General features: G+C 38.7%; 1 protein-coding gene across 1 annotated transcript; it reads left to right on the forward strand.

Annotated features, from left to right (window-relative positions):
- Positions 1 to 1,721: 1,721 nt before the first annotated feature.
- Positions 1,722 to 16,041, forward strand: LOC103723896 (putative disease resistance protein RGA3). The gene is made up of 4 exons (XM_089925390.1): positions 1,722 to 1,774; positions 5,360 to 7,470; positions 12,401 to 13,118; positions 15,809 to 16,041. Exons 2-3 carry the CDS (start codon positions 5,381 to 5,383, stop codon positions 13,065 to 13,067), a joined length of 2,757 nt encoding a protein of 918 aa, XP_089781516.1. The 5' UTR covers positions 1,722 to 1,774; positions 5,360 to 5,380; the 3' UTR covers positions 13,068 to 13,118; positions 15,809 to 16,041.
- The last annotated feature ends 990 nt before the right edge of the window (positions 16,042 to 17,031 follow it).

The raw sequence follows: 17,031 nt of genomic DNA on the forward strand, positions 1-17,031 counted from the left end.
ACCCAAATTATCAGAATTTTCTGCAGTCAAATATTTAAAAGATATATGGACACATATCATCCACTCTAAAAAGCGTAACTATCCACTTTGAGATCCACAAGAACTCACATTTAAAGGAGATTTTTTGCAACAGATAAAAAAAGAAAAGAAAGAAAGAAAAATCTCATATTTGGACCACATCAGTCCTATTAGTCGCAGCTTTTAACTGATTAGCCCTACGGTTGCAAGAATATGTTTATATTGTTGGGAGAAAATGTTCCATGAGGACCTCCATGGCTTAGGTTGTATCTTTCGCACCAAAGAATGGTTGATCTTCTTCAGCAATGCCAACAATTATTGGAGCATATTTTTCACAATTTCAAAGCACCCCAATCTCTTTTTTTCTCTGTCTGCACAAATCCAATGGTTGATACTTAGGGCTCGTTTGGTTCGCGGAAAGCATTTTTCCTCCTAAGAATATGATTCCTGAAAAGAAGATTCCTAGAAAAAGAATACCTGCGAATGTACTTTTGGAATGTTTAGTTAAACATGAAAAAGTGACAAATTTTTAGAGTGCTTATGTTTGGTTGACCATCCACTTTCTTGTAAAAGTTATGTGTAATTCCTATTATACTCTTAATAAAAATTAGGTCTTTAATACCTCTTTAATGCTGAAGGGACTTTTTGGAAAAAAATAAAGATGGAGTGATTCCCACCTCATGGAAAAGTAACTTTCTCATGTTTCTCATGGAAAAGTCTTTGATTCCCACATTTCATGGAAATACAACTTTTTCATTTCTCTTCTTTGAAAACTCCAACCAAACAAGAGGTATCTCATTACTTTCCCGTTGACTATACTTTCTTCCCGTCTTTTTCCGCGAACCAAACGAGCTCTTAGAGAAAAAAAAATCATTCTTCCATGCAAAAGATACAACCCAAACCCAGCTACTACATGGGTGTGTCACAAATTAGGGAGTGAGGTGGGGAACCCCCATTTCAGGCCCCTGCTAATCTCATCAGCTGTTCCAAACGGCAACAAGAAGCGACCAACCGAATGGCAGGAAAGAGAAACAACAGAGTGATTGTAGCAGTTGCAAGAACTTTCCGACAGTTGCCCAGAACTTCCCCAGGGTCGAGTTCAGGCAGCCGTTGTAATTCTGAAAGAGTCATAGCAGAGAAAGCAGATAGATGAGCAACACTCGCAAGAAATCCTCTTCAATGCAGCCGATAAAAAAAGCAGCACAGGAGGATGAGAAGGAGGAGACTCGAATTTTTCAGAATTTTCCATAGAGTATCAGCAGAACATCGACAGCAGTTTTCTAAATAAAAGGGAGAAAAGAGTGGCATAAAAGCCTCCAGTGTTTGAATGGGCTGCATGAAGCTTAGAAACAAAATTGGCTCATCATAGCACAAAGTAAGATAAGCTGGCAAGCAAAAACATCCTTCGATGTAATGTTGCATTCCACACCATTGCACATCTCTTCATTGATTACATTGCACTCTCGAATAATCCCTCTTAAGTGCGGCCCACACAAAAGCTATTGCTGTGATTAGGAAAAGAGAATATATTTTTCTTGGAAGACAATCTCCCATGGCGCAAGCAACAATGAGAAAAGAAGAGAATATATCTTTCTTGAAAGACATTTCCCATCGTGCTGGTAGACGGAAATATTCTTGCTCCAAATTCACGTATCGAATCGAATTTCTAGTCGTTTAAATACATGGGAAGAGGAGGCGAACATGCAGCAGCGGGGAGGAGGCTATGGGTCTTTATATTTAGTTCAAATTGACGAAGGTATGTTCTTTATATTTAGTTCTCGTTTTTCGGTCTCCAATCACTTGTAGTTGCAAATTTGCGTTTTTGTTAGTGGTTCGTTCGTCCAACCTCCTCCTCGCTGTTTTGGGAGAATAATAGTGAAATTGCCAATCCACAGTCAGATATGAAATGCCTCCTAAGCGCACGTGCTGAGTGGAGAAATGACAGCCAACTTAGCAAGCTCTAGTTGGCTTCACCCAGGGACAGCAATTTTTGACTTGCCCCGTCAAGCCAACCTGCAAACGACTTGCTTTATAAATCTTGCTTTTTGACTTGTTCCGGTTTGAGATAAATTTGTGTGGATCATACGTGGGTTTAGACCTATTTCTTAAACGGGTCAGGTTCTAGTTTGAACCTTGGACTTGTTTAACTCCTTTTTAATACTTTAATAATTTGATCGGGTCATGACTTTGACCTATTTAACCCATTTAAGATTTGCTTAATTTGTTCTTGTCCCTTTTAAGCCAACCTTCTTAACCTATTCAACTTGTTTAAATACATTTAATCTGTTAAAAATCTACATAACTTTTTTGACCCATTAAACTTGATTCGACTTCTTTAGTAAATGGGCTATATTGGTTGGGTTGGGTTATCTATTTAATAAATAAGTCGGTTTCAAATTTGAATTTTTGACCTATTTAATAAACAGTTTGGGTTGACAAATTTTTAACCCGACCGACATCCGACCCAATTTGTATTTGACACAATCATCCCAAATTGCCACCCCTATCTTCATCGTGTCTTTAATCTATTTTGGGAACTTATCAATTGACATAAAAAGGAAAAAAATGGCCCGCTACCAGAATGGCAAGGGGGTGGGTATGGGTTACGTAGGCCATTATCCATACCTGCCCCACAATTTAGACTCACATACCTATACCTGCCACATGCGCAGCTCAAAATGGGCTGGGTAGAGTTAGATGGGATAGGTTGGGATGGGTAAAGCTGCGGAAAATTATTTTTCTAAATATAAAGCAAACAAATAAAAAAAATAAAAGTAAATCTCAATATTTTATATAACATTAAACAAGATAAGTGTCTAAGACATAGAATCTAACGAACCAACTTTTCAATAATAATAGAAATAACAAATAGAAATATTATTCCTTAGGAAGTCAAATATTCCTCAAAATAAGAAAAGCAAACAATTAAAAAGAGAAATAACTAAGCATTATCTTGTAGCCTCTCACATGTCTAATTTTTCTCGTGATTGATTACAAACTTCTTTCTCCATTATCATCATAATCATCAAGGCTTATATATAATCAAATCGGGTCTGTGGCAGGTATTGCTATTATCCATACTTGCTCCAAATTTGCTGTGGGTTTTAGAATGAAGATGCATCCCCGCCATCGACTCTAAATGTGTCCAAAATTACCCACCCTATTTGGGTCGAATTAGGTCAAATACTCAACGGAGTAGAGTAAATTGCCACCTATACAGGCTACATGCTATGTTTGAAAAGAAGATGAAATACAATTTTGCACTATGAAAATATAGGTTGATCAGTGGACAAGCCACCTTTTCATTGACTCTGTTCTATATTTCAATTTTTTTCTTTATCAAGTGATTTTGTTGAGTATTCTCACTTTTCCTTCTACCTGTGTCCCAGCTCACTTTTGATAAACCCAAATTTTAAGGCTAATCAGGTGTAGAAAGAATTTTGGTATAGTACTAACTTTGTCTGTCAACATAAAGAACATTTCTTTCTTCTCCACCTTGAGCGGTTTCATATCACAATTCCTATTTAATTTATTTCTTGCATTTTCTCCGTTACACACATTGCATAAGAACAATCAGAAGGTCCTTCAGTTTTTGTCCATTTTAGTTTTATGAGTCCTGAAAGTGTAAGTGAACGTAATGAACTTGAATTTGCATGCATTGCAAACAGTTTGTCTTCTACATGTATACGGATTAAGTTTCTAATACGATAAAAATGTCCCCCAGAAGCTCTGCTTTATAGGCACATTATTTACTATTCAAGGAAAAATGACATAAACCTCATGCATTTGAGAGAACTTCTAAAATGTAACTTCAAGTGTCCGAGGAAAACCATACTTTTCCTTCAAATCTTATTAATGTAATATAGTTGTAAATTCAATCATTTATTGCTTTTGAGCTATTACTCTCTTATGTGATTTATTTCTTTGCAATATTCTTATCCCATTATAAATTTTAAATCCCTTTACTACAGTAAAATCGGATCTGTTTGTTAATCAACCTCATTCTAGCAATCGATTTAATCAATTTTGCACACTAATAACTAATCAGTTACTAGTTATAGTTTCTCAGAAAACAATCCATTCATTCTAGCAATTATTAGCTCAGTCCATGGAACAAATCACGAGTATTGCTAAAAAAAAGTTTTGAATCTACGCGCCATCCTTGGTTCGATAAAGATTGAGCTTGAAAGTGATTGACATTGAGACAAATTTGCGCCTTAGTTTTATTGAATGGCTATTGATAATCTTAGGTGATTTTAGGCTTGAGGCAATTTTACACGGGTTTGGGTGGTATCTTTCGTGCGAAAGAATGATCGATCTTTTTTTATGATATCAACCAGTGGATTACACCTTACATAGATCTCGAAGCACCCCAACTTTTTTATTCCATCTATCTGCACAGATCTCGAAGTGGCTATTGCGTAATTCAATGGTTGATGTCGCAAAAGAAGATGAAACATTCTTTCATGTGAAAGACAACCAAAACCATTGTTACACGGTGCTTGGTTTAGATAATTTGGTATAAAAGAATTTTGAAGTGTTGATTTTTGAACAAAAAGCCAAGAGACGTGTATGTTTTCTTCATTGTTTGAGAGTGCTTTATAAACTAAAAAGGAAGGACCTTGACCAATGCAAATGTTATTTTGCCATCATGGGATTTGCTCCTCTTGAAGATTAGATTTATTACATAATAGTCTATTGAAGCGAGCACAAAGCCAAGAAAGGGGTTAATGGATTCTACCGAGAAGTAGCAGTAACTAATTTGATGGAGTGTGTGGGAAGTACGGTAATTCCCTCACTCAATTTAATTGATTTAAACTAAGTCCATTGTTTGAGAGTGCTTTATAAACTAAAAAGGAAGGACCTTGACCAACGCCAATTTTATTTTGCCATCTTAGGATTTGCTCCTCTTGAAGGTTGGATTTATTACATAATATTCTATTGAAGCGAGCTCAAATTCGAGAAAGGGGTTAATAGATTCCACTAAGAAGTAGCAATAAGTATTTTAATGGAATGTAGAAGAAGTAAGTTAATTCCCTCACTCAATTTAATTGATTTAAACTAAGTCGACGTATAATAAATTCTTTAATGAAGCAACAAGTAGCAACCAGTAGATGTAAACCAATTTATACTTTAATGAAGGCCGTCTAACGAACAAAGAATCCCAATAAAAGAATTCAGAATATATTAAGCTCCGGAGAGGACATCCAAGTTCATGGAAGATAACGAAATCCAGCTGCGAGTGAGGCGCCTTCTCTAGCCCGATGCTCTTGTAATCCACCTCTTTTGCTTCCTTTTCATCTTTGTTAATTGCTTACTTCTTCTAGATTTTGGTTGTTAGAAATCATCGTGCAAGAAGGAGATGTCGATTATAGCTGAGGCCTTCGCTGAGGCCTTTGCCTCTAAGCTCGTCGATGGCCTGGCCACTTTGGTGAAGGATGAGGTGGGCATGCTCCGGGGTGTGAAGGGCGAGATCAAACGACTCCAAAATTCTTTTCGAATAATTAAGGCCGTCCTCGCCGATGCTGAGAGTAAAATGATTCAGAGCAAAGCCATAAACGAGTGGCTGAAGAAGCTCAAGGACGTCATGTACGATGCTGACGACATCCTCGATGAATACCGGATCAAGGCCGAGAAATCTAAAGCTGCAGCCTCTTCTAGAAGTCAACCTTGCTCTTGCCTCTTCTCTTGCTCTTGCTTTGGCAAAATGGTGTTTGCTCATCAGATTGGTAGGAGAATCAAAGGCCTCAATCATAAGCTGGATGACATCTGCACAGAGAAATCTAAATTTCATCTCCAGGACTTTTCTGCCGACAGTGGTGACCATCGATCCACTTCTCGAGTTGGCAGGAAGACATCTCCCATAGCTGAGCCTGATATCGTAGGGTCCAATATCCAGAAGGATACCGACAAGCTGGTGGAGTTGTTGATTAAGGAGGATAGTCGAAAAAATATTCTTGTATATGCCATCGTAGGAATTGGGGGAATTGGCAAGACCACTCTTGCTCGAAAGATTTTTAACGACGAAAGGATAACAACCAAGTTCCCGATGAAGCTCTGGGTCTGCGTGTCCAAAGATTTTGAAGAGACTAGTCTCCTAAAAGATGTCATCGCTCAGGCGATTCCAGAGGGCCGTCCAATAGGCAATCCTAGCTGGGCAGAGCTCGAGAACAAGGTTGCAGACACTGTCACAAATAAGAAATTCTTGCTTGTCTTGGATGACGTGTGGGACCCAAAAGTATGGAATAATTTACTCCGAAACCCCTTGCAGAGTGGGGCAACTGGAAGTAGGATCCTTGTGACCGCAAGAAACCAAGGGGTTGCATCGAGAATGAAGGCCGTGCGACCTCATCATCAGGTGCAGGTCTTGTCTGCTGAAGATGGTTGGGCGCTGCTAAGGATGGTGGTTTTGAACGGGGAGGAGAAAGAGATCGAAGATTTAGAGGATATTGGAAAGGAGATTGTTGAGAAATGTGGTGGTCTCCCTCTTGCTATTAAGACGATTGGAGGAGTACTATCAACGAAGAGCAGGACCAAGACACAGTGGGAGAGAGTGCTTAAAACCCTTTCAAGCAATACTTGGTCTCCTTCGACCGACTTTCCCAAAGAGGTTCAACCAGCGCTATGGTTGAGTTATGAAGACCTGCCATCTCATCTTAAGCAGTGCTTTTTATATTGCTCGCTGTTCCCTGAGGACCATAGATTCAACAGTGACGATCTAATTTATTTTTGGATCTCTGAAGGGTTCATCCATGAAGAAGGAGATTTGACATTGGAAGAGGTAGGTGAAGATTGTTATGGGGATCTTGTTCAGAGGAGTTTTTTGCAACTAGATCCGAATAGTTTTTCTACATGCACTGTGCATGATCTACTATGGTCTCTTGCTCGGTTTTTAGCAGAAGAGAATTTGGTTGTGAAAGATGGGGTTGAAATCCCAATTAATTCATCTTCATTGAAGCCACGTCGCATACGGGGTGATGTTACAGAAGAAAACTGCCAAGCATTTTTTAGTGCATTGGAAGGGCACAAATCCTTGAGGACTCTACTGCTACACTCGGAAGAATCACAGGTGATCCAAGAGAATGATGTCGACAATCTGATTAAGACGACCCCGCGTCTTAGAGTACTAGACTTTTCAGACTCTCCGATCAAAAAATTGCCAGACTCCTTGGGAAATCTCATACATCTACGTTATTTAGATATGTCATTTTTCGACATAAGTGCCCTACCAGAGAGCATAGGAAACCTTGTAAATCTGCAGTTCTTGATGCTCCTGTATTGCACAGATCTACACAGGCTTCCTAAAGGCATCGGTAAGTTGCACAACCTGCGGTGTCTCGACCTTTTGGAAACAAAACTGGAGGGTGTGCCTATTGAATTAGTAAACTTGCATCATCTAAGACGGTTGTATATCTCATATAGTGACATTTGCCTGCAACTTCCACCACTGGGGTGAAAGATAACAGGCGGTACAAAAACATACCAGGCCTTCAATGTATTGCATTAATATAGATGTGCTGTACATGGTTTATGTATAGAAAACAAGCTTTACAAGGAAAAATAATAAGTGTGTTAGGCTGTACAAAACTGTCATATGTAATCGTGTGAGATCAGCTATAATTAGTATAGTATTGGCAGAATTAGCTGGAGGATCCGGAGAATCATCTGGAGATGATTGTGGCAGAGATTCAGCTTAAATTAGGGAAGTATTGACTGCAGAATTAGCTGGAGGATCCGAAGAATCATCTAGAGATGATTGTGGCAGAGATTCAGTATTATCTCTAACACCCTCCCGCAAACTGAGGGGCGGAGAGACACACAGTTTGGACCGAAGATGAAGAAAACGAGCAACTGTGTGACCCTTAGTGAAGATATCTGCTCGTTGTTCGGTGGTGTTGATATAGCGAAGAACAAGATCACCAATAGTCACCTTCTCTCGAACATAATGATAATCTGTCTCAATATGTTTTGTTCGAGCATGGAACACAGGGTTGGAAGCTAGAGCAAGAGCACTCGAATTATCACACCACAAAACTGGAGGAGAGGAAAGAGTAACATTAAGATCACGAAGCACCATGCGTAGCCAGTATAATTCAGAAGTAGTAATGGCCATAGATCGATATTCAGCCTCAGTGCTGGATTTAGATACAACTGGTTGCTTTTTCGAGGACCAGGAAACAAGATTGTCACCCAAAAAGATGCCATAGCCACTAGTTGATCTGCGATCATCAGGATCCCCAGCCCAGTCCGAGTCACAGAACGCTTGAAGATGAAGAGAACTGGGCTTGTAGTGAAGGCCATGATGTGAAGTATGTTTGAGATAGCGAAGAACTCGCTTTGCTGCAATCCAATGAGCTGTCGTTGGTGCATGCATATGCTGGCAAAGTTGATTCACAGAATAGGCTATCTCTGGACGTGTGAAAGTAACATACTGAAGAGCTCCCACTGCATGTCTGTATTCATTAGGATCACCAAGAACATTACCATCAAACTTAGACAATTTAGAGCCAGAGACACAAGGAGCATTGTAAGGTTTTACTCCACCAAGATTAAGTCTGTCGAGTAAATCATGTATGTATTTGGCCTGTGACAACTGAAGTCCAGTAGCATCCCAAGTTGCTTCGACACCCAAAAAATATGATAACAGACCAAGATCCTTCATTGCAAACTCTAACTTAAGCTTATCAATAAAGAAATGAATGGCTGCCTCAACATTACCAGTAATTATTATGTCGTCAACGTAAACCAGGATGAAAACAGTTGTATCACCAGACTTGTAAGTAAAGAGAGATTGATCTGCTTGTGAACAAACAAACCCAAGATCAGTAAGTGCTGAGCAAAGGCGTTGAAACCAAGCCCGTGGGGCTTGTTTCAAACCATAAATTGATCGATGAAGTCTGCACACCCAATCTGGATGAGTGGAGTCAATAAAACCCTTTGGTTGTTCCATATATACTTCTTCACTTAGAAAACCATGTAGAAAAGCATTAGAAACATCCAATTGTCGTACATGCCAGTGTTGAGAAACAGCAAGAGCTAGAACAATACGAATTGTAGCAGGCTTGACCACGGGACTAAAGGTCTCATGATAATCTATGCCATCTTGTTGATCAAAGCCTTTTGCAACTAATCTGGCCTTAAATCTTTCTATGCTTCCATCAGGCTTCTGTTTGATCTTGAAAACCCATTTATTTCGAACAACATTGTGACTAGTGGGACGAGGACACAGGGACCATGTACCATTTTCAACCAAAGCACTATATTCAGACTCCATAGCTCGACACCAATCAGGGTTGGTAGCAGCTTGGTTATAGGTTTGAGGTTCAAGTGGAAGTTGGACAGTGAGTAGGGCTCTTAGAGGGTATCGTGTGGAGTAGTAGGTATGGTAATTAGTGAAGGATTTTGGTTTGAGATTGCCTGTTCGAGATCGAGTGACGATTTGATGTTGGGGAGTTGTGAGTGTAATAGGCCTAGGTAAATCAATAATGGGTGAGGTTGGTGTATTTAGTGAATGTGATGGGGAATTAGTATTATCAGGTTCAAGTATAGGCTCAGTTTGTGAGGAAGTTGGTGAGTTGGGTTGATTGGTACAGGTCGTAGGCTCAGTTGGTGGATTGGTGTTGGCGGGTAGAGGTGGTACGATATCTGGTAGAAAAGGTATAGGAAATGTACCTGAATGAGTTAACTGCGTGGCATGAGTATCTTTAGGAGGTTGAGTTGATGTAGGAGACACATGTGTGTTGGACTCGCGAGCAGGAAAGCAATTCTCATCAAATATGACACTGCGAGAGATGTACACTTTGCGAGATTGAAGATCATAGCACCTGTATCCCTTTTGTTGAGAGCAGTAACCAACAAAGACACAAGGGATGCTACGATAAGAAAGTTTATTTGGCATGTATGGTCTGAGAAGAGGGAAACACTTACATCCAAATACTCTTAGAGGACGATAATCTGGATGACATTTGAACAGTTTGAAATAAGGTGTTTCGTGACTAAGGGTGACAGAAGGAAGTCTATTTATAAGATAGACTGCAGTGAGGAATGAATCAACCCAAAAGGATTTTGATAAACCTGATTCAGCAAGAAGTGTTAAGCCAGTATCGACGATATGTCTATGTTTACGCTCAGCTATGCCATTTTGCTGAGACGTATGAGGACAAGTTAGACGATGGTGAATTCCATGATTTGCAAGAAAATCTTTAAATTGATTAGACAAGTATTCACCACCGTTGTCACTTTGGAATTGTTTAATGGTACTCGAGAATTGATTTTCAACAAGGGTCTTGAATTTGACAAAACAAGAAAACACATCAGCTTTATTGAATAAAGGATACAACCAACAAAATCTACTGTAATCGTCTATGAATATTACATAGTATTTGCATCCACTAAGAGATAGGACAGGAGATGTCCATACATCAGAATGGATTAATTCCAAAGGAGTAGTAGACTTTCTTATTGAATCTGGAAAGGGGAGTTGATGATGTTTTCCTAATTGGCATGAATCGCAGACATGATTTGAGATAGAAACATTTTGAACTGGAAGATGCTGGAATTGAAAGATTTTATTGAGATTGGAAGAGGAGGGATGACCAAGTCGCTTGTGCCACATTGCTCGTGAAGTGTTAACTCCAAAAAGAGCAGTGAGACATTTAGCTTTATTCTGAGAGATTTGTTGTTGATGAAGAGGGTAGAGTCCCTGTTTACTGTGTCCCACCAGCAGAACAGCCCCCGTCTGTATGTCCTTAATTTCATAGCCACGATTAGAAAACTCAATCAGGACATTATTATCAGCACAAAATTTATAGATTGAAATCAAATTTGTAGAGGCATCTGGGCAGTGAGCAATGTCTTTAAGAATGAAGGTTTTATGTGGTGTGTGAATGGATGTTGAACCAATGTGTTTAATAGGTAAGACAGAGGTATTACCTACACCACCGATTGATGTATTACCTTCTGGAGCCTGAGGATATTCAAGATTTGCAACATTTGATGTAACATGGGTGTTAGCACCTGTGTCCATATACCACTGATCATTTTGATGAGCAAAATGGGCTCTGGGAGCATTGTTCTGTGTAGCAAGGGAGGCAAGTTCCTGTGGTGGATGTCTTCCTTGGAAGGCATAGTCAAATCGCTTGTAGCAGTCCAATGCCTTGTGATTAAGTTTTCCACAAATTTGACAAGCACACTGTTTACACTGGCAGCAAGAAGTTGTAGGTGCAGAGAGGGGTATGTTACCTGGTCCAAGGTTATTTGCTCGACCAAAGTTAGGTTTTGGTGCTGCTAGTGGTGGAAATCGTGGCCTGCGTGGAGTACTAGGCCTGTTTGAATAGAATGCAACAGGACCAGTTTCAGGAGTAATTGTCTGTTTATTGAGCTGATCAAGCATCATCTCATAATTAAGTAATTCTGAATGGAAATCAGTGAAACTCATAGCCTGGTGTCGCAGAGAGAATGTCAGAGGAGTAATAAATCCAGCAAAGTGAGGATTCAGGCCATTTGTGACGTAAGAGATAAGATCATCATCTGAGACTGGCTGTCCCACAGCTGAGAGTTGATCTGCAAAGAGCTTAGCCTAGGTTAGATACTCATAACAGCGGAGGTTACCTTGCTGTAGAGTCTGCAATTGCTTCTTGAGGTGAGTGATTCTGGATCGAGATTGGGAAGCAAATCTTGTAGTGATTGATTCCCAAGCTGATTGTGAAGTATTCAATCCATACATAGAAGAGAGCAGAGATGGTGCTAGAGTAGACAGTAAGAAGGTAAGTAGAGTTTGATCCAGTTTATACCATCTGGCATATTCTGGATTAATAGTACCAGCAATCTTTGCAGCATCATTAACAAATTGCAGAGGTGCTGGTTTTGATCCATCAACGAAGCCAATAAGATCATGGCTTCGAAGTAGTGGCAGGAACATAGCCACCCAACCAAGGTAGTCATCAGGGCCAGACAACTTCACATTCAAAGTAGGCAGATTAGGTTGTTGAGAGGAAGTAGCATCAGAGTGCGCCATAGGAACGTTAATGGCAGAACTTGATGTTTGCAAGGCTCTGATACCATGAAAGATAACAGGCGGTACAAAAACATACCAGGCCTTCAATGTATTGCATTAATATAGATGTACTGTACATGGTTTATGTATAGAAAACAAGCTTTACAAGGAAAAATAATAAGTGTGTTAGGCTGTACAAAACTGTCATATGTAATCGTGTGAGATCAGCTATAATTAGTATAGTATTGGCAGAATTAGCTGGAGGATCCGGAGAATCATCTGGAGATGATTGTGGTAGAGATTCAGCTTAAATTAGGAAAGTATTGACTGCAGAATTAGCTGGAGGATCCGAAGAATCATCTAGAGATGATTGTGGCAGAGATTCAGTATTATCTCTAACATGGGGAAGCTCCCCAACTTGGATCACCTCTCGATAAATGATGCATCTGCTGTCAAAAAGATTGGAACTGAATTTTTGGGTCAGAAACCTGATTGTAGCAATGATCAAGGTGGCAGGATGCAAATTTTTCCAAAGTTAACAATATTGACATTTCGAAACATGCCCAATTGGGAGGAATGGGAATGGGAGGTGAAGGATGATGAATCAAAGTTAAAAGAATTGACACTTTATCGTTGTCCAATGTTGAAGTCTCTTCCTTCTAGCCTTGTTCACCATGCTACTACCCTAACAAAGCTGCAGATACAATGTTGCGATAGTCTAAAAGCAATCAGGGAGTTTTCCTCGGTCAAAGAATTGGAAATATCTGACAGCCCTAATCTAGAGGTTGTTTCAGACCTTCCTAGCTTGAAAACATTGAAGTTGAAAGATCGTGCAATGCTTGCCCTGCCAGAGTGGTTACATAGAGGACAACCTGACTTCCCTGCACTCAACAAGCTTGAGATCAAGGCCAATGACCAACTACTCCGCCGATGCCTCAAGGATGGCTTAGATTGGCCCAAGATTGAACATATCCCCTACGTATATGCCAAAGATCTTGATGGATCCGGATTCATCTCCAAGAGTCCCTCGGCATTCAGCACCAACTTAAAATGATTATGTTGAAGATCATGAGTAGAGCACATAAGGTTCTCCCTTCGCAATGAGGTAACATTTTGTTTTCCAAATATCATGCTTTTTTTTGTCGAACAAAAATGGGATTTTTCTCTATATCATCATACATTTTAGAATTCCTATCCAAATCTTGTTTGGCTAAACTAGTCTTCTCTGTTAAGGTGTGATAAATTTGCAAATCGTATCTCTTTCTATAATTGCCTACATATATTTGGTGAGATATCATCATTGTATACAAAGTCTCCAGAGTAGAATCATTGTTTTACCACAGGCCGCACCTATTATCTGATTTGAAGCCCATCCATATTTGCTTCGAGCCTAGTGACACCAAATTGGACCAGTATCCTTAGGACCTCAAGAATGACCACTTCCCGCTGCACTTAGATGTCCTCCATGAGCTTTTCGAAGCTTCTACCACTACCAAATAGGATATGGAAATTTTGTAGCCTCTCTAAACACTAAACAGTCCCATACTTGAACTTGCGAATGCAAACGTTGCAATATCTTACATCCCTATACAACTTTGGCTTACTGTGGCTTCGCCAAGAGAATGCCGGTTCGATTCAATACCTTACGAGTCCATGACCCAGACGGTTCTATTGAACCGACCACATCTCCGCATAGCTTCGCCCGGGCCAAACCGTGCCACCCACTAAAATAAAGCCGGCTCACCAAACCCAACCCAAACCCAGTGGTAAAATGAACTATATCCCAATCCTTTCATTCCGATATATTTACAGTCTTGGCTTTCTCTTGTTCGATCTCACATTTATTCTGGCGTTTCTTCTGCTTTGATTTTCGAACAGCATGAAATCTATTCATGGAGCCTCAGCTATCTGGTTATGCTTTTGATCAAAGAGACTTATTTTCGGTATTGATTTTATATTTTATAACTCGGTGTTACTTCATTGATTTTTTGTTGCTCCCAATGCATATTTGATAGCAGTACTAGCGTAGTATCATACTATGTAGTCAAATATAAAAGGAATTATCATTGGAAAGAGGAACAATCTCCGAGGCATGTGAAGAGAGAATTTATTATGTACTTTGGATTCTTGTCCTTCTTACTTGGTTTGTGTTGCAGTCCATGATGCATCTGAGCTCCAGCCATCTACCTGCTTGTGGGACAACCCTGTTCACCATCCCTTTTCCATGTGGATTTGAAAGCTTTACGGCTCCAGAGTCCAGAGATAAGGGGGTAAATTGATTCATGAATTATACCTTTGCAAGTTCTTATCGTGACGAAGACATGTTTATTTGACCGAGCTCTATTGATTTATTTGTTTCATTTTGTTTGTTAGTACTATTAAGTAAATTTGAACTTGTACTTGATAGTTCAGACATTAAACTATGCAGCTAGATCTAGCTATCGAAAAGTTAATTAGCAAAATGTTGTGCATATCTATTAATATTACTACGAAGGAGTAGCTGTCGAGGGATTTTCTCATTCCATCCTAGTAACCCACTTCACTCGGCTGCATTTTGGGCAAGATATCAAGTGGTGGACTAAACTTTATCATGATATTTGATACGTAATACGTTGCTTTTTTGTGAGCATGATATGAGATGTATTTACCAAATTGGCAAACTTTATTGGTAATAGCAAAATTTTGACATTAGATGTTTTTTGCCAAAGCGCTTATGAAGTATCCTGAGATTGCGGAAATGGAGAAGATGCCTAAAATGTTGTTAACTGAAATGTGCTATGAGTACTGAGGAAAGAAATTTGACTGCAAGTACATAAGTAAACAGAGCACTTCGGAGATGCTAGAATTTGTGTCATTTTTTTCCCAGTTGAAGTATGGAAGGTTATGGGACAAATTATGTTAATTTGAAGAGTAATGTATACCTTAAGGAAGGTTGAATGTGGGCAGAAATGAAAGGATACACAGATCAACTCTTTGGAACAAAAGAGCATTCAAATTACCACTATGACTCAAGAATTTCAAGTACTGGCCATTCTTTTTAGAGTTCAAATAAAGATTACAAGTTGAAAGGATTTTTAGAAATAATTTGGTTTTTTTGCTTAGAGTGTTAATTGCTAAGGTTATTTCTCACTTTGTGAAATGGTAAAAAAGAGCCACAGGGTTAAGGTCAATAATTTTGAGTGACTTTCCAATCCAAAATCTCTATTATTATTATGCAGAGAAGAGGGCATTAAAGGAGATTTATTTATTTATTTATTTTTAACTCGGGACTAAATAACCTGAATTTTAAAGTCTAAGATATGTTATAGCCATTTGTATTAATTTTTTGGTAACTTTTTCGGTGATCCTTCCACATATTTGTTGTTGTTAGATTTGTGAGACGGTATTCTGCTTTTACATTATATGTAGCGAGAACTTTACTGTTTTAGTATCCGTAGTCCACGCAAAACTGAGCCTAAGAAGCCTTCTACTGGTCTCGGCTTAGTAATTTCGGGACTGGATACTGAGTATGAAGGATTTGAAGATCTGGTTAAAGAGAAGTGCGATCGAGATTTATAATCATGCTTCTCTTCCACCCCTTGTATCCTAAGTCTGCATCTTATTGTTTACTGTCAACTAATTCAAGGACGTGCAGCAAACTGTATACATGGAGTAGGTGAATTTTTGGAAAATTATATATGTTCATGGTATCATGCATATTTTTTACTTGATTTTCTGAAGTACTTCACATGTGCTCATAATAGTGATCATTTTTTTTGATTTGATGTTGCTGTCATTCTTTCTTTTCTTTTGCAGATAGATTTTATGCATCCAATTTGAGGATCTTGGAGGAAGATATTAGTGCTCTAACTTTATGATAGGTCTTCATGTATCAGCAGGAACTACGTTTCGTTCGTTGGCGTGTACTTAATGGTTGTTTCACCCAAATACTGCTTTTATAAGACCAAATAAATTGGAATTCTGTATGTTGGTTATGAACTTATGCAATGATACGATGAATATGATGGTATTTCTTTTTATATTCTAATTATTTGATGGTTCCTTGTTTAGCAATATGTGAAGGGGAATGCTAGCACATGCAAAGGAAAAATAAGTAGAGGTAAAACTATTATTTGTCGGAATTATATTGATATGTTAGAAGTAAAAATCAGAATGCCTAGATGTTCCAATTGCTAGTGAGCCCAACTCTAACGCGTTACATTGTAGGATACTGGACCCTTGGGACCGTTATTGCACATCACAAGATCTAATGGCTCCAGGGGTTTGGAAGCAGCTAAAAAGACTGCGTGTATGCATCATAGGCTAATAAATGTGGTGCTTTAGACTAATTATGTTATATTGATTGCCCCATCACGAGCAAAAAAACGTGACACTTATCGATTTTTCTGTCAACGTAACTGTGGTTGATCTAAAGCTAGAAGCAAGAAGAATTAGTATGTGGATGTGAACTTGATTGAATGAACAAGGACTTTGAGCTGATCTCATTATTATCGATTGTCCCATCATAGGCCAGAAATGTGACACTATCGATTGTCCCATCACCGAAATTTGGCTGGAAGTTGAAAAAATAATTAACCTTAGATCTGGATTGGGTTAAAAAGGAATGAAATGAAAAGTTATTTCAAAATACTATTAAAGATTTATGAGATTTCGTATGATATATCACTCTTGAGTGGTTGAATTTCTATTGATATTTGATATACATATATATACTAGTTATTCGAGCATTATTGATAATCGGTTTGTGATTTCGTTATATGTATAACAATTTCTTACTATTTTCAAACTTATACTTAGTGTGAATGTGTGGGTATTCATGCTTTCTTTTTCTTTCAAAGATGCAAGATGCTTGGTACTTTGCTGTGGTTAGAATCATGAGTGAAAGGATAAATAAATAGGCCATCACTAAAACCACATAAGTGATTAAATTTCATAATTATACTAGTTTTGTTATTTGGTATAAATTATGATCATTATTATCCAATAATATTGGGGTTATAATAAATTTTTCAGGCTCT

The sequence above is a fragment of the Phoenix dactylifera genome, chromosome 9, assembly GCF_051530095.1.
Source record: "Phoenix dactylifera cultivar Ajwa chromosome 9, Ajwa_hap1_PhDact_Kaust_v1.1, whole genome shotgun sequence".
NCBI classification, from domain to species: Eukaryota; Viridiplantae; Streptophyta; class Magnoliopsida; order Arecales; family Arecaceae; genus Phoenix; species Phoenix dactylifera.